Source organism: Cornus florida, unplaced genomic scaffold (genome assembly GCF_030987335.1).
Source record: "Cornus florida cultivar Cherokee Brave unplaced genomic scaffold, ASM3098733v1 CherokeeBrave_3.0.0_Hap2_Chr06, whole genome shotgun sequence".
Lineage (NCBI taxonomy): Eukaryota > Viridiplantae > Streptophyta > Magnoliopsida > Cornales > Cornaceae > Cornus > Cornus florida.
The window spans coordinates 56,172,955-56,192,257 of NW_026775576.1; the positions used below are offsets into that span (position 1 = coordinate 56,172,955).

A 19,303-nucleotide genomic window follows, 5' to 3' on the forward strand; every position below is an offset into this window, starting at 1 on the left:
TCCTATGGAAACGCTTGAAAATTTTCTAATGGCCATTTCACTAGCCTTGGCTATTATGAATTTTTGTAGGATTTCCAAATGAATAAAACAACCAAATATTCCAGCAAGAGGTATTTTGGTTATTTTCATGTTTTTAAAGTATTGTATTTGGAACCAACTCATGGTTCTCAAGTTATATTTTCAATCTTGCCTTTTATTTTTTATGCATTTTGTTTTAATTAAATAAAAGTGTGTTTGAAAGCACAAATAAGTGGGATGAAACTAAAAATGGCATTTTAATATATGAGAAAGTTCCCTTACATGCCATTCAAAAGAAAGGTGTACAAAGCTGAAACACCTATAATAGTTACATTAAAAGAAAGTGTCCAAGAAGGGACATAAGGATTAACAAAGAACCACATCATTTCACAAAGAGGCAAACTTGCCTTTGAAGCTTTCCCAAAAAAGTTTAGAGATGAGCGCTGAAAATTGCGTATTTAAACCTCTTAAGCTTAGGTATTCTAGGACCTTTATCTATCTTATTTTCCCATCTTAGACTAATTTCGTATTATTGCCCTTTTTAGGTGCCTATCCCAAAAATAAGTCAATACAGCTAAATAAGAGCATAAAAGAAGCTATCTCAAGCTGAATGGAAGAAAAGAGCAAAGTCGAAGCAAAGTGTGGAAAGTCAGCAAGTTCGATCGATCTCAACATTCCTTCAATCGATCAGAGAAAGATTGATCTAGACACTTCAAGATGGATCAAAGCCTTTGTCCTTATCCAAAAGATTTCACCATCTTCAATCAATCCAACACTTCTCAGATCGATCGAAATTATTTGATCTTATCCACACATACCACCCCACCTACCACTTTTGTCTCTTTCCCAAAATATCTCAAAGATTTGTCTTTATTCAAAAAGGCGCCGGTAAGGATGATTGATCTTTGCAGCATTCGATGGATCTCACCCAAGTTCGATCGATCTTAACATAGTTCGATCGATCGAACCTCCTCAAGTCTAAAATTAAACAAATTCCAGCTTATTAAAAGTTGGCTCGTGGTACAATCATTGGAGGGACCTTGGTGTACGAGCCCAGACCATTGGGTGTGACACTTGAGCTACCTATATAAGGATTTGGAACCATTTTAAGAGAAAAAACTTTGATAACTTTCATAGAACAACATATCTCATATCTTGGAGAGGAGACTAGAGACTAGAGAGCTTTTACACATTCTTGGGAGTTCTTCCATTCTTCTAGGGTTTCCATCAAGAAGGAGGTCATTCCTACCATGGAGATAGCCCTTGAGGGTTGGATGACTACTTTAATGAGTGGCTAAACATCTACTTGGGGCTAGAGTAGCCCCTAAGTTTGCTTCCTAGATCTAGTGCTTTGTATATTTTTGGGGATTTACTTGTAACAAATGTTTTGATCTTGGATTTATATATATATCTTGTGGTTTCTATTTAATGTGTATGGATTAATGCTTTCAATTGATTAACTATTTCTAATCATATGTCTATGTATGTTAGAATGGATGATTCATGTGCTTTTCTCTAGATTTAGTGGAATTTATACATGTCTATGTGTATGGATGAAGTTAATCTAGAGATGGTCAAAATATATTGCTTAATTGAATATTCTTGTAATTTATTTGATGGTTTACACTTGTTTCTTGATGGATTGTGCCACACATTTAGCTTACTTAGTTTAATTTCCATGTCTTTAGTGTAGATGTAGTGTAGTTGCTTTAGATTCATAGATGGGTGGACAATCTACTCTTGTTTCGTGGAGTTCCACACTTATGAATGCAAAGGGTGTATGTTTCTAGATAGTTGTGTGGGCATAAATTGTGGTTTTATTGAATGGATTTTGGTCTCATTTGATTGGTTGTGCATTTGAATTGGCTAGACAATCTATACTTATTTGCCATCTATGCCTAGTTTCAATTAATATCACACACACACATAAGTTACAATTCAATTTCCCCATTGATATACAATTGCTAATGTCTAGTGAAGTCAAGCTTAGTGGTGAGCTCTAGTACCCTAAGTCCTCTCTTCTATATCTTTTTCCCTATTTCTAAATTGTTACTTTTAGCTTGCTTTAATTAGTTTGCATTGTAATTTACTCAACCAAACAAACCATCTTTTGATCACTCTACCTACTAACCCTATACCTTGTTTCCATTGCAAGCATGCCTATAATCTCTTGGGACGATCCCTACTCACCCTAGCTATATTTTTAGTTAGAGGTAGTAGTGGCTATTATAAATTTAAAACTTGGCCACATTGCACACTCACACTCTTTGCACATCATTAAGCATTGGTAACCGCAACAACACCACTTGGATTGGTCAGCCACTTCCACAACCTTGTCTTTCATTTCTTCTAGAAAAGGAATTTCTTCAGCAAGATCTTCCCAGCTCTTCCTAGGTTTGCTTAACTCAGCAAAGATTGCTTGAGCAATTTGTTCCAATTCAACTTCTTTAGTCTTAAGCTTTTCCAGTTCCTTTTGAATTCTCTCTATCTTAGCAGTAAGACTTTTCTTTTTATCAGCCAGTTGATTAAACTTGGTTTTGATCACATGATAAGGATGAAGGTTGTTATTGAGATCCTCAGAAGCTTTATCCTTTAATTGAACTTTCTGATAAGTTCAGCAGTTGCCGCTATCAAGGAATTGATATTTTCCACCATGGAAGGCAACTGGTGTTGTAATTGATTTAAGGACAACTTAATCTCTGGAGAAAACTTTGGATTTTCCTTCAATGTAGACAAGACAGTGATCAAATTTTGTTAAAATGAAGGAATCTCTTCAACATTTTTTCCAAGGTTCTGGAGCAATTGAGTTTTAGCGACTTGTAGGGCCTCCCCAGTTGGACAAGGAGCAACAGGAATACTAGCACTAGAGGTGGAAGTGCTTGAAGATTTCGAGGCCTTAGCCACTTTATACAAGTTGTACACACAAATTTTGTAGTCTGCAAATAAGAACAAAATATGGAGCAAAAATAATATTTTATTAAATTGGAAAAATTGGAGTACAATCCTCTGTAATATTCTTTACAAAGCATAAGGTCCTCTAATTCGATCTCCTTTTTGGTTAGTTGGATCTGAGGGTTACACGGCTTGATCTTGAATTACTGTGGAATTTGGATGAAGAACAGCACATCTTTGGCTGTGCTTGTTGTTATTCACAGTGAAATTTGATGAAGAACGACACGATTTGATGTGCATGGTGTTCTTCGCTTTTGGGTTTGGATATTGGGGATGAGAGTTTCTGTATTTCTTTCTGGAATTGTAGATTTCCGAATTCTGAATTTTTGTGTCCTTCCTCCTTCTTCCAGGCCTCTATTTATAGGCTTATTGGATTAATAGGATGATGGCACGTGTCATCTCCTGATAAGGATAAAATTATAATTGGGTCGAGCCGGTTATATTTTGATAATTATCCTTAAAAATAATTATGCCAAATATATTTTATTAGGAATAATTATCTTTCTATTTAATCATCTAGGCTGGGCTAATTAAATAATTTAAATGGACTAAGCTTGGGCTAAATAATTTAATTAAACATTAGACCCATATTTAATGAGTCAATTTGTCAAAATAAAAGTCCATTAAAATTTTAGTGTCTACAAATTGCCCCCACTTCGATTCCCAATTTGACCGAACTTGTCTCCAATTTCAAACAGAACTTGAAGTATCCAACCTGGTCTTTGAATTTGTAAAGTTTCCTTTTTCCACTTTTCTATCCAATTTCAAATGGGACTTGAAGTATCCATCATGATCTTTGAATTTGTAAAGTTTCCTTTTTCACTTTTCTATTCAACTTTGTATTAGAATTTTACTTTTCCATTTGAACTGAATTATACAAATCCCAGTACAAATAGGAGGTATTTTGTTGCCTATATATACCACCTATGTCATGGGGTTTGACATCAATTTTAATAGCCTCTGAAGACTTATAGGATTGCAGCCTCTGAAGAACTTCGCTTGCCCTGAACAAATAATCAGTATGTCATTTTTTTTTTTCATGCCTTTCTGCATTTTTTTTTTTTTTTTTTTTTTTCTGCTTTACTAACTTTGGGGTAAATTTCCTAAACACATTGCCATGTCCTCAAAGAAGAGTAAAGAATCACAATGATCATTCATATGTGATATCACGCAAAACAAAGAAATCTCCACTTTTTGACCTTTTGAATTTGTTTTTTTTTTTTTTTTTCACTGATCACTTCCAGACCATAAATAACATATATACCATGTATATTTTACAATCACCATGCACGCCAAATGAAAAAACGAAAGTCTAGCAACTTTTCTGCTTTCAACTGATAGTTGACTTCTTTTTTTTTTTTATTCTCGTTTTTCACGCTTTTGCTGTCTTTTTTAATTTTTATTTTTATCACGTTCCTCTAACTTTTTATTATTATTATTTTTTTTAAAGGACTTGATTGGGTATATCAACTTGATTTTGTCAGCCGTAGCAGAAATTAAAATTCTCCTTTTATACAACACCAATTGAGCTTTAAAATTTGTTGTTGTTCCATCATGGTGGTGTTCAAGTGTTTCGCAAAGCAAAAGATGACTATCTTAGAGAGCGAAAATAGTCAAAGAGTCCAAGGAATGACATTAAGTGTATATGACTCACTTTTCGGTCGCAATGCCATTCTAGTGCCTTATCTTGACAATGAACATTGTTCATCTTATTAGACATGCACGGCCACATGCGAACTCACCAACTTTGGTCTTAATCAAATTAATGAAGAATCTATTGTCTCTGAAGCCTTGATACTAAATTCTTCATTTCATGAGAGAGTTGTTGAGGAAAACCAGTTTTCACTCTTGTGTCTTAATGTTCAGGCGAAGGAAGTATCACAGAGTATTCCCTATATACTTTCTGTTGTTGCCACACACCGAACTATATTGGGAGTGGTTAGAAGATGTCTTGGCACATTTCCACGACTTTTTATCAAAACAACAACCACATGGTGCTCTATTCACCTCCTATTTTCATATGATCACCATGAAGATGTATTCAAAACATTCCTTGAATGTTAGTGCCCAGCCACTAATATTCTTCATTGTTCTATTGGCGAGCTGTCAATTTTCCTTTGAGATTTATATATGCTAGGCGGTCTTCCTCATCAAGGAAAAATTTATGATGAAGTTATTCCTTGCGTAGATGAACTCTCGAGAGCTGGCAACAACAAAAATTCTCTCCCCCTGAGTTGTCAACACCTATTTTTGGCTTTCCACACACTCTGTAAGAAGTATAAAGGAGATCAGAATGTGAAGATATCTGATTGGATTAATTTCTGGTTCAAATGTGTATCAAGACATGTCAAACCCTTAAAAAGAACAACAAAAAATAAAGTTCAACGTCCAAGGGGGACTCAAAACCCGTCTGGTGTAATCCCTCCTGTCCAGCCGATGTCCACCAAAGAGAAGGAAGTATTTATCAACCTTGGTGTAGATGAAGCATCGAGAGACACCACTTATCTAGCTATTTTTTTAGCATGTTGGCTTTACAAATTTGCCTTGCCTGCACACCCTGGCAACATGATTCATCCTGGGACCTTTAAGGTTGCAAGCATGTTGGCAGATGGCTGCAAAATTTGTCTTTCCATCCCGGTTTTGGCCAGTATTTACAGAGGCTTGAACGAGATTGTTTCCTCACTAGATCCTAGAAGCTGCTCTACAATATTTCCTATACATTATGTATTCGGATTGTTGAGTGAATATTTCAGAACTTATTTTACCATTCCTCATATCAACTATTGGCCTCAAATGACATTATATGCAGGCGAAGGAGGAACAAGATACTTTGACGATTTTGAAGCATAAAATTTATTCAGATCATATAAAGGAATAAATTTAACTCGTATGGCTAAAAGATCTTCAAAACAGTGACTCATTATGGATAATGGAAAGATGATAAAGGCCGACTCTGACTCCCTAATCAGTCTTCGATCATGTTATTTGACATTACGGCAAAATGACCGTCTCATCATTGAACCGTATAGTCCACACAGATTTAGCCAATAATTTGGGTACCACCAAGATATTCCTGAAAAATTAAAGAATGACTTTCGTAGTTGCACCTTAAAAGAGTTTTTAAAGCATTAGAACTCATTCGTCCATTATTCTTCTGGTTGCGATGTGTTGCTTCCCTCAACATCCAGCCACCAGAAGTCCTCAGTTACTAAAGCATATGCCAAATAGTGGTCCAGCGTATATATTGGTCCATTTAAAAATAAAAGACCAACCTCACTATCGACCAAGCGTACGGTTTCTCCAAATGAACCGCCAACCAAAGTCAGAAAAGTCATCATTATTGGATCCAAGTCAAATTCTTTTTACAGACAAGAAGCTATTGCAAAGCACAACATCAACAACATCATTGCAGGCACGCCAACGGAGCAATTTCTATCACCAGCAGAATCTCGGCACCATTCTCAATTGTTAGTCCATTCAGATAAAGAAACCGATGATGAAGACCGTAACTGGAAAAATGTAGGAGAAAATAACTTTCCATATGATCGGATTGTTATTCCTCGTAATCTAGATCGCTTGTTTGAGGGAGTTAATAACAGTTCGGAACCCATCCAAGTAAAGAATTTTTTTTTTATATTTTTAAATCACATCTAATAGTTTTTTTTTTTTTTTTTTTTTTTTTTTTCTCCTCCAAACAAAAGGCAATGAAGGCTTTCTTGGAGAAGATGTCGTTATAGTTACAAATCCTATATGCAGTGGAGAATTTACTTATGGACCATATGCGTTTGATTTAGCAGCTAGAAGAAACTGTGCAATTACTCAAGATGAGAACAACCCTTTCATACAAGAAGTGGATCTCTCGAAAAATAGACACAACTCCGAGCCTTGTCAGTTGCAAAAGAAGCCCAAAGCCAACAAAAGAGTACGAATGTTAAAGAAATTGCATTATCGACTGAGAGACATCACCTTGCGTATGTCCAAACATCTCAACGAATTACACCTTCTGCAACTACCTTTGACCCGAGGAGTGCTATTTCCGAGATTAAGTAAACGGTAGCCAAAACATTTGGGAATATCATCAAGAGTAAAGTAAAGTGTACCCAGCTTTCGAAGATTCCATCTCTTAGACCAAAATTTGATGAGATCTTTCTCGAAATCTCTAAACAATGTGTAGATTTTCTAGAGTTCCACCACAGAATTAATGCATACATTTAGAATGGTGAAGAAAACAACAAAGTTCGAATCAAGCATGATCATGCCTTACCTAAAGAAGTACGCGCTCAACGTTTAACCGATGTTGATTCTTGCCATAATGAAGTTCTCATTTTAGATGATATAGACATGAAAGAAATCGAACTTTTGCATGCTTGTATTGAACAACATAAAGCCGCGATTGAAGAGGCCAATTGCCGGATACTCCAAAGAAAAACTATCATTGCAAAATTTAAGGAGGAATGAAATTCCATTGAAGAAACCCCCATCATCACTGACGATGATATAGGAGCCCTGAATTTACTGGAGAAATTGTTACAAAGTGCTCAAAATGAGATTGTGGATCTCCCTTTGTTGCCTTAATATATATATTTTTCACATACTTTGCAATAAAAATATCATTTTATTACGACCAAGCAATGAATCCGATTTATTTATTTTGCCATTCGCAGTTTATACTCATGCGGGCCAGGAGTGATGATTTTTTTTTTTTTTTTCAGCGATCACAGTTTTAACTCATGTGGTCCAGGAGCATAGTGTAGTTTAAGCTCACACGATCAGGAGCATAGCCTTTATGGATAGTAGCGCTTCAGGAATTTGCCATTAATGGGCCCAATCTTACTCTGTCTTCATCAATAATGAGATATGCACCGTTAGTATAAACTTAGCGAACAACATATAGTCCATCCTATTTGGATACAAATTTATTTCCCTTACGATGATTCATGATAATTGGTCTACGAACAACTAATACTAAGTCTTTAATTTGAAATGACCAAGGTCGAACTTTCTTATTGAACAATTTAAAAAGTCGAGCCTGATAACACTCTAGCTGTTGTTGAGCTTCTAATCTCTTCCCATCCAATGCTTCCAATTCTTGAAGACATAAGATGACATTTTCTTCATTTATAAGGCCTTCTTGTATGGTAATCCTTAACGAAGGGATCTGTTGTTCCAATGGAAGAACCGTTTCTACGCTATAGACAAAAGAATACGAAGTTGCTTGAGTAGGTGTACGATGCGTAGTGCAGTATGTCCACAATGCTTCTTCCATTCGCTCATGCCAATCTCTCTTTGTCTGGTTGACTACTTTCTTCAATAGCTCACAAAGAGTTTTATTAAATGCTTCCGCGAGACCATTTGTAGGTGCATTATATATGGAGGATTTATGTTGTTACCCAACTATTTTTGAAAATTTTCCCATTATCAGTGATGATGTATCAAGAGACACTATATCGATAAATAAGGTTAGACTTGATGAAATCAACAACTGTTTCCTTTTTCACATGTTTATAGAGTGTAGCTTCCGCCCATTTAGAAAAATAATCAATAGTAACCAAGATATACAAGTGGCCTTTTGAAGACTTTTTTAGAGGATCAACTACATCTAATCCCTATGCATCGAATGGCCATGACATCACAGTAGGGTGTAACAGCTCCGGTAGTTAGTATATGAAGTTAGCATAGAATTGACAGGCTTGACACCTCTTCGCATACTCCAAGCAGTCCTTGACCATAGTGGGCCAATAATAACCCATTCTTTTGACGCGAAAGTGAAGTTTTGGACCATATTGATGGGCTTCACAAATCCCAGAATGTGCATCCTTCATTGCGTGGGTTGCTTCGTCATTTCCAAGGCAGCGAAGGAAAAGACCCTCATATGAACGCCTACATAACGTATCATTGTAATAGATGAAATGAGGTGCCCGTCTTCATATTTTAGTCTTGTGGCATAGGTCTTCGAGAAGCTTTCCATGTTCTAGGTAATCAATGATAGGAAGACTCTAGTCTTCTTCCTCTTGTGTTTAACAAGAAACTAAATTACTTTCTTCAAATTTATCTTCCAGGACTTGTGGCAAGACCCATCATTGACATATAGGAACATGAACTAGGTCCTCATCAGTTAACGCCAATATTGTAGCTAAATTTGCCAAAACATCAGCTATCCAATTTTCTTTCCTCGGAATGTGTTCTAGCATGACGCTATCAGACCGTTCCAACAAATGAGAGGTATAACGATGGTATGACACTAGATCATCTTTCTTAACCTCATATTCTTTAAGAAGGTGGTTAATCACCAACTTAAAGTCTCTATATATTTCAAGGTCCGTGATCTTCATCTCATTCGCCATTTGAAGGCCGATGATCAGGGCTTGATATTCAGCTACATTATTTGAGCAGTTTTCAGGTAGCGCAAAAGAGTATGGCATAACATGTCTTTTTGGAGAAACAAAAACTACGCCTACTCCGGCCCCGTGTAATGACCTGGTCATTTACCTTCCTTTCTCTATAATTTTACGAATAAATTTTTTCCGTTTAATTTTCTTTTCCGAGTTTTGTTTCTCTTCACTAGGTGTCATTTCGAGTGCTTAGAAATGGTTTCCAAGACTCTTTCATTTGGATTGACAACTTCCTTTAAGGACCAAGTCATTTCCACATTTTCATTTTTTCGACACTATTCACTTTTCGTCCTTTTCCCTATTTCGTCTTTTCCCCGTTTGTCACTTTTTTACACAACCTCACTTTTCACGCTCGAAATTAGTTTTTAACTTCATGTATCTTCATTCTAAGTGGTTTTCACAAAATACATATCTTTACTTTTGAAGAAAAGTACTCTGGTTGCTCCTGGTGTCCATAGGGGCATGGATGCACAGTTCTTCAGAATCTTTTTCTTTTCTTGGGTTATTTTTTGTAAATATCTTTTGAAGATATTTTATTTTAGGAGTTTTTAAGAAAATATTCTTAGAAGATATTTTCATTTGGGCCATTAGTGTAGTTAACCCTTTTTGGAGGGGCAATTGTGCAATTAACGAAAGTTATTGCAAAATACCTCATTTTGAGCCTAAATTCTCGTATGGGATTCATTTTTACATTTTGTCGAGTCATGTACTCTTAGAATTTCCTTTTGGTCATTTTTCTCCAGTTTTAGGGTTTCTAGCCCCAATTGCCGCCGAACTTGTTCGGGGCATATCTATCTGCTCGGGACTCAGTTTTTGACGTCGTTTCTTCTGTTGTTCATATTTTCTCATTTTGGTTCTTTTTTGTTTATAGAGTTTTTCTGTTTGAGTGCGTCTGCTCAAATTCCACTTTCCGGACTCAGCGGGGCCCTTTCGGGGCACTTTTAGGGTTTTCCTATAAATAGAATGTCTTAAAGTGAAAAGTCACTTTTTCATCATCTTCCTCCCCCTCTTGGCCGGCAACCATGGGAGGCCAAGGGGCTGCCTTCACTCTTTCTTCTCCTCCACTTGATTTCCTTAGTGAAAAGTCTTCTGCCTTAACGTTTATCGTAGGCCTCGTCGTGTTTTACCTTTCCCCCTTATTGGAACCCATTTCTGACCATTTTGTGAGTTCGGGTTTGAAGTCAAGTTGTGATTTTCATGGGGCTTCCTTGGGATTCTTGTTCACCATATTGTCCCCAATAAAACCCCGAAGTATCGACGGATTCGGAGCACTTTTCTTTCGATGGGAATTTGAGATTTTCATTTCAAATTGAGGTAATGGGTGTTATAGTTTATTATTCTTGATTTATTGCATGCTAGTGATGTTTATACAACTTATTTACATGCTTTGATACAAAATCTAGAGATTTTATTATTTATTCTTCTTATGAGGGATTTAATTGTCCCGGTTGGTTATAGCTTGTTAGACTGGAAAATCAGTGTTTATTCACAATAATAAAATCAATTATAGTCGGTTACATGAATCCTATTATTTTATTATTATAATTCATTATATAAGGTTTAAACATGTGGCATAGAATTATATTACCCCTTGATATGGTCATTGACATATATTAAATTGAGAGCATTTGAACAAGTATTGAAGATTTTATTTAATATTTTTCTTGAATGAAAGATTAATTCATGTGGCCTTACCTATATTGAAATTAACATGTGTTATCATATTACATTAGGCCCTAGCATGCTCTTCAACATAAGTGAATTTGAGAGTAATCGGAGATGTTTTGAAATCTAGTAATATTTAATTAATTTGATTAATTAATTTATTCCATGTGGACTATTCACTCCATTGGATTTCCAACTTGATATTCTTGATGTGTATGCCATATACTTTCACATATATTAAATCGGGAATATCTGATTAGGTTTTGAAACTTTTCATTTAATTATTTTCTAGTATTAAAGTTCAATAGTCATGGCCGTACCTTGCATGGAAAATTCTTGCAACATGTTTTTAAATCAAGTCTTGACATGTTGTATAACATACATTAAATTGAAATCATTTGGATGAATTTCAAAATCTAGAGATTTTAATTAAAAGAATTAATTAAAACTTATTCAATGGTTCCATGAGCTTGATTAAGTTTCTAACTTGGTATTCATGATTTTCTTGACAAGTTCCTTCGCGTGTATCAACTCGAGAATAATTGGATAAGTTTTGAGACTTACATTTACTTATTTCCTTTGTATAGAACTTAATTCACATGCTTGTGTCTTGTATGAAATGAACTTGTAACTTGATATTGAACTTATCCTTGACATGCCTTATTCGTAGAATATTTGGACTTGTCTTGTAATCTTGATAATTTAATCCCTTAAGTAGATTAAATTCCCTTTTATGCTTCCATTGATTTAATCATGACCATTGTATCTTGGTTTCATTAATGTACTTCATAGACTTGCACAATTGGCTTGGAATGGTTTAATTATTCATGTGTTGTTTAGTAGATAATCAAATCATTTATCTTATACTTGTGGTATATTTACATCAATAGATTTCATGTGCTATATATCTTGGTTCTAATCTATATAGATGCACACTATGATTTCTTGACATTTCACATATTATCATAGTTGAGAACTTAGGGCATGACTTATGTGTTCCAAAATCTTATTTGTGCATGAAATGTGGTTTAATGCATTACTTGTATCTTGATACACTCTTGGTTGCACAACTTGTTGATTTTGGAACTTGGGATATCAATCAAGATTTGACATGGCTAGGACTTGGTTCTAGTACGGTAGATAGAGAGCTCCCTACACTATAGTGCGCACTAGGGGAAGGTACCCATGGGTTAGTAGCCTTAAAGTGATCCCAAGAGTACGGTTTTAATCCGGGCGATATCTGAGTATCCATTTTGGTTGATTTCACTCTTTAAATTTGGAGTTGCTATTCCTTGAAGATTTAAAACTTTTCGTGTTATGTGAAATGCTCCAATATTGTTAATTAAAATGCTCCAATCTTGTTAATTGCATAGATATTATGCCTTATCCTTGATTTCATGTATTACTCCTATCGTGTTAATTAGAATGCTCCAATCATGTTAATTGCATTGATAATGTAATTCTTGTTAACTTATATCTGAGTATACCTCTTGTCGTGTAAATTGGTATATCCCAATCATGTAAATTGCATAGATAATGAGATCCTCATATTCTAGTATTCTCTTGTCGTGTTGTATGGATTATTCCAAACCTTACTTAATTGTATAGATAATGCAATTCATGTTGATCTATTTTCAAGCATCCTTCTTGTTATGTTCTTTGGATTATCCCAACCTTGATTCGTTTCATATATGTATACATATCATGATTCTTGTTAATATTACTCTATGGTAGCTTAGGATGCTTCTTAAGTCTCATTTTGACATAGACGTTAGGTGGCATGAGCCCCTTTGACATGTTTCACCTTAAGGTGATAAAATTGTAAAATGTTAGGTTGATGCATTCTCATTTCTTACGAGTAGCTTTATATTTCTTACCTCGAAGTTACTGGGAATTTGTTTCAGGTTTGAAGGCTTGGTTCGTGATGCACATCATTCATTAGATGACTTGTAGCTTTTAAATTTCCATTTCATGCAAATGTTAGCATGAAATATCATTTTGTAGCCTTGTATACCAAAACTTGTATTCTTTGATTTCATATATGTAATGTGTACATAAGTACACCCTTGTAATGTATTTGACATGTATGAGTAGAGGTCATAAGCCAATGGCATCAAATATGTATTTTATGCACTTTCGTTTTCAAGGTTTATTATGGAATTAATGGAAAATGTTAAGTCTTTGCTTCACCATGTTTGCATCGGGCGTGGGAATTCCATTTTTTTTTTTCATAGGGTCTCTATGATCATACATGAGGTATAGCCAAGAGCCAAACACCATTTTGTTCTAGATTTCGTATTTTTGGTTTCATTTACTGCATTTTAAGGCATTTTTGGCCGTTGAGAGGTCATATTTTGCATTGGGGTTATTTTGAAGCCGCAGATCATTGGGACGTATCTTAAATATCTTTTTACGTTTGCGTGCATGTCCACATTTCAGAAAACTCTTAAGTTTCAACTTTGGAACTATTTTTGGGCGATTTTATGAATTTTTATGAAAAATTCATGCATGGGGGTGTCATTTGAAGTTCCTCTTTGTTTTGGCATGTTTTAAATGCTTAAATGAGGCTAGGGAATGTTTTCAAACTTGTTCAGATCATGTAGAATACATGTATAGCCTTAGAGAAGGACCAAGCACCTCACACACACATTACAGTAGCTTTTTCTGCTGCAGCAGATGTGTCGGTCGGCTAATGATGGTCCATTGGCCGGCTGACAAAGCCTCGAGACCTATTCCAGTAGGTTTTCTAGTGAAACAGGTCATTTCGGTCGACTAGTACTGTTCATCAAATGGCTAATGATTTAGTTTCAGCCGGCTGGTACTGTACATCGGCTGGCTGATCCTCCCTGGGACTTGGTTTCCTTTTAGCTTTTTGGACAGATTTCTTGGGTCAAATTCAGAGGAGCATATCTCCTTTATTTCTGGTCCAAATCAGGTCATTCTTAAGCCTAACCTCAAGAGATTGAAGTTAGATTTCCAATAATTCTAACCACACTCAAAAACTCCAACCGTAGTGAGAGTTATATTAGTTTTAGTGAGATAAGGTCGTGGTATCTCTAAATCGAAGGAAGCCGTTTTGTCCTATTTTCATATCTTTTCCATCCTGACTCCGAATCAAGTGATTCTTGAGTCTAAATTGATTAAGTTTTCGTTGTATTTCCAATGCTGTGCATGGTAGCACTCATTTCTGGGTAAAATGACCATTTTGCCCCTAGGTTCATTCTTGTCCATTTTTTAAATGTCGCTTCCACATTTATTTTCTTTGAGTTCTATAACCTCTTTGAGGGTCATATTAATGTCTTAGAGACATGTTGTATCTCTAAAGACCATTATTTTACCTTTTGCATCCGTATTCTGATTCATTGTTGGATTTATGTTCGAGTCACCGCTGACACACCGGGTTGAATAAAACTTGGGTCGTTACACCCCGTTTGATCGTGCTGCCCCATAAAAAAAATCATCCATGGAGGGAGGATGTCCACAAGAAAAACTTCTTCATTAGGAAAATCTTTAAAATTTTTTGAATTGGCTAGAATAGGATGGTCAGCTAAGAAATTTGATACGACTTGTCCTTTCACTGCTTTTCGTGGCACATAAACAATTTCAAAATCATTGAATAAAATTGACCACCTTGCCAAGAATCCAAAAAGGATCGGTTTAGACATGACATATTTGAGAGGATTAGCTCTTGTAATAAGATGTATTGTATGAGCCAAGAAATAATGTCTCAATTTCTTAGAGGCGAAGATAAACGCGAAGCATGTTTTTTCAATTGGAGGATAATTTTGCTCCGTCTGGGTGAGCTTGCAACTTAAGTAATACAAGGCTTTCTCTTTATGTTCTTCATTATTTTGAGCAAGTAGGGCACCCAACGATTCTTCTTGCACAGCAATGTAAAGTATAAGTGGTTTTCTAGGTACAGGTGCTCCTAATACCGGAGAATTGAGAAGGTACTTTTTGATGTTATCCAAAGCATTTTGGCAAGATTGGTCTCAGTTGAATGGGGCATCTTTCTTCATGAGTCAGTTAAAAGACTGACAACGACCAACTAAATTTGAGATGAACCGATGAATGAACATAAGTTGACCTTGTAAACTTCGAAGCTCATGTAAATTCTTTAGTGGCAGCATCTTTTGAATGGCCTAAACTTTATTAGGATCAATCTCAATACCACGATGACGTACGACGTATGAGTTTATCCCAAATCAATAAAGGTAGAGCTCTATCTTCGAGACAGATATACACAAGTATGCCTATATAACTCGTTAACTTTATGTCAAGTTGCTACTTCGAGAGTGGTGTCTGGTGTATAAGTAAGCTTATATACTGAGTCAGGATATTTTGGTAAAGCTTCGACTTGAAATCATCATCAAAATTGATGACGGTTAACGGTGCTGGTGGCATGACCTCTTGGAGTCTGTTCTCACTCTATCAATGGCTGGATGATCTATGGCTGACGAAGACACTCTGGCGATGGGTGTTGACAACGTTGTCTGAGTTGTCGGTAAAGCCTCTCTGCATCTACATATGTTGCTCTCTGGGTTGATTCGTGGCTGCTGACAATACAGTCTCTGCTAGTGGTATGACCTCTCGGAGTCTATTCTCGCTCTATCACTGACTGGATGAACCATAGCTGATGAAGACGCTCTGGCGATGGGTGTTGACAACATTGTCTGAGCTAGTGGTAAAATATATTTCCATCTACATCTGTCATTGCTCTCTAGGTTGATTCGTGGCTGTTGACGACGCTGTTTATGCTGGCCATACAACCTCTTGGAGTCTGTTATTAGTCTCTCAATGGCTTGCAGGCTGATTTGTTGCTAATAACTACTCTTCTGTGCTAGTGGCATGACCTCTCAGAGTCTATTCTCGTTCTATCACTGGCTGGATGATCCATAGCTGACGAAGACGTCTGGCGGTGGGTGTTAACAACATTGTCTGAGCTAGTGGTAAAACATCTTTCCATCTACATCTGTCATTACTCTCTAGGTTGATTCGTGGCTATTGACGACGCTGTCTATGCTTGCCATACAACCTCTCGGAGTTTGTTGTTGGTCTCTCAATGGCTTGAATAGTTGGTGACCGATATTCTTGTTATGGTAATTGGCAAATGCGATAGTGGCAAAACTTTTCCACGTTTTTAGTTATTCCTTGACTGGCCTGCGGGACGTATCCCAGGTTTTTCCCGTAAGTCATAACAAATACACATTTCAGGGGATTCATCTTAAGCTGATATTTTTGGAGGCAATTAAAAACTGTACGTAGATCCTGTAAATGATTTCTTCGTTCTTTCGTCTTAACCACCAAGTCATCAACATAACATTCAATAATCTTGTGGAGAATGTCATCGAAGATCCTTTGCGTGGCGCGCTGGTATGTTGTTCCCGTATTTTTGAGTTTGAAAGGCATAACTTTGTAGTAATAAATGCCTTTAGGAGTGCGAAAGGTAATTAACTCTTCGTCCTTCGGAGTCATCCTTATCTGATTGTACCTAGAGTAACAATCCATGAAAGAGAGAGCTTCATGCCTCGTGCTTGTATCTACAGTGAGCCCAGGGATGGGAAGAGGAAAATCATCTTTTGGGCATGCCTCATTCAAATCACGAAAGTCCACACAGATTCGAATCTATCCATTTTTCTTCTTCACTGGAACAATGCTCGAAATCCATGTTGGATATTTAACCTCACGAATAAACCTTGCCTCAATCAATTTGTAGAGTTCTTCCTCTATCCTCAGAACTAGCTCTGGACGGAAGAAGCGTTGAGACTGCTTAATCGGACGTGTCCCATGTTTGACAGCAAGATTATGCACTGCAATTTTAGGGTCAAGACCGGGCATCTCCTTATATGTCTAAGCAAATATATCCTTGTACTCATACAATAATTGAAAGTAATTATTTTTTTCTGAGGGATTTAGGAATGCACTAACGAAAACTAGTTTGGGTTGATCATCAGTCCCTAAGTTTATTTCCTTGAGTTTATCAACAGTAGCTTGCCCTCTATCTTCTAGTGTTGGTGGAGCTTTCTCGATGTCATCTGGTTATTCAGAATCAGGTTCCTCTTCAACAGTGACGTGGTATGAAATAACACAAGATGATTCGCCAATGTCTTCTATTCTATCCATTTTTTCTGAGTGATTAGTGAATATAATGGTTCGCCTTCGAGCTTTTACTGTAACATTATTGGTGACATCTACCACTAACTTACGTTTCATTTACGAGGGCACCAGGCTCCGAACTACATTATTGTTCACCACGTCAATGTTAGCTTCCTCTGACTTTTCACTCTTGCTGCGTCTTAGCGGCACATCATTGATAGTACCAATTCAAGAAAATATTGACTTTCGAGATTGAGGTTGTGGAGATTTTCTTCCTTGGTCATGAAAGCTTATTCTGTTAAAAATACAGGTATGAGGCAAACTGCTTACATGAGAACTTGAGACATTTGATTCTTGGCTTGACAACCTATTAAATACAAATATTTGATCACATGGAGCTCCTGTACGGTCGAAGACCGATCTTTGATGCATAGTCTATTGATCTTGTTCATCCTCAACTTCTTCAAACCCAATGTATAAGGTGTTTGACTTCTTATCCTTTTTTATGATTTAAATTTGAAGTGGCTTAGAAGCCACGAAACCGAGACCAGACTTGGGTGGAATGATTTTATGCCCTTACTCTTTCAACTTCTTCTATGTCTCATTGAGGCCATGCACTTTCTCACCGGTGACCTCAGAATTAAGTTTTACAAGACTTGCAGGATTTGTAAAATCATACCCCGATTTAGCCAAGAGTTGGTATGCTTTAGGATCGAATTCTTCATCAGTCCTTGTTTTGGAAGTGATCCATGTTTGACCAGAGATTAAGAAAGCCACATGAACCCTTTTAACGAAGACTTGGAAGGCGAAGACTTTTGAATCTTAGTAAGAGGAAGAGTTAACTCTCATTGTAACTTTTACATATCTTCTTTTTCCTTGGTTTGCGACATTTTCACTTTAAATTCCTTGGTTTCAAGTATCTCGATGACAGGTGACTACCCTTCTTGTCGTTGAGATTTTGGAACATACATTAAAATAGGTTTCGTCCGATGTGCTTTCATCGAGACCCCTCATGTTTTAGCTACTTTTATAATGTTTGTCACTGAAACATCTAATAGATCACTTAATACTTCTTTTGTTTTTGCAGATTGAACCTCTTATCTAGATGGATGGCTTGGGATGGGTACTTTCGAAGGCGTATCTGGATCGATATAGAATTTGGCATCAGCAAAATGAGATTCTGCTTTTGTAAATGGTTTATGGTCCGCCACAACTGTTTATATGCCATTCTTGTAGAATGTGAAGCACTGATGAAGAGTTGATGGAATAATGCCATTATTATGTATCAAAGGCCTTCCCAATAACAAATTATAGGATGTCTTTGCATCAATAACGTGGAATAAGGTTTTAGCTTGGAGCTCGCCAATAGTTAGCTTTGCATGAATCATGCCAATAGCTTTCTGCCTTCCTTGGTTAAAACCTTGAATAATAAGACGGTACGAGATAACTCATCGACTATGATGCTAAGATTTTTCATTGTAAATTTTGGCATGAGATTCATTGTTAATCCACCATCAACAAGAATTCGAGTAACTTTTAGTTCTTTTATGTAACCAAAAACGAAGAGAGGACAATTGTGCGGCTTCGAACCCAACTGAAGATCCTTGTCAGTGAAAACAATTGGTGCATAACATGAATAAAACGTACCTCTAACTACTTCATCATCATCGGATTTTTCAATGATGGCTGCATCCTTTGCATGGTTCTCTATAGTCTGGGCTTCATCTTGATCCTCGCTATTCTCATCATTAGGGCTCGTTTTCTCAGTTGAAACCATGTAAGCTGTCATAACTTCGTCATCTAGATATCCTCTTGGAAAGAACTCTTGGAAAGAACTCTTGCAAAGTAATGGACTTCTGGATCCCTTTGCTCATAGAGTCACGTTTGGATGACTGTGTCTTCTTGACCCAATTTCTATTATGGCCATACTGTTTATGGTGGTATTGAGGTTTCTTCTTCCTTTGCCCCCTATCAGAATAATTAGTCTAAAAAATGTTAGTTGGTTTCTTTCTTGTTACTAGAGTCCATCCTTCTTCATAATCTTGAGGAAAGATTCTTCCAAATGTTGAAACGTCAAGTACATTTCCTTGGCTAAGATAGATAGGGATTGGTTTGAATTAGCCAAACTGGATGGTTCTGCAATATTTCTTAGAATTTGAAGGTTGAGAATGAGCACTCCC

The 19,303-nt window shown here is 36.5% G+C and overlaps 1 protein-coding gene across 1 annotated transcript; it reads right to left on the bottom strand.

Annotated features, from left to right (window-relative positions):
* Nucleotides 1–9,047: 9,047 nt before the first annotated feature.
* On the bottom strand, nucleotides 9,048–18,912 carry LOC132314139 (uncharacterized). Its single transcript, XM_059813038.1, has 2 exons — nucleotides 18,771–18,912; nucleotides 9,048–9,346 (listed from the first exon to the last, which is right to left on the bottom strand). The coding sequence occupies exons 1-2, from the start codon at nucleotides 18,910–18,912 to the stop codon at nucleotides 9,048–9,050; spliced, it is 441 nt and encodes a 146-aa protein (XP_059669021.1).
* Between the last annotated feature and the right edge of the window lie 391 nt (nucleotides 18,913–19,303).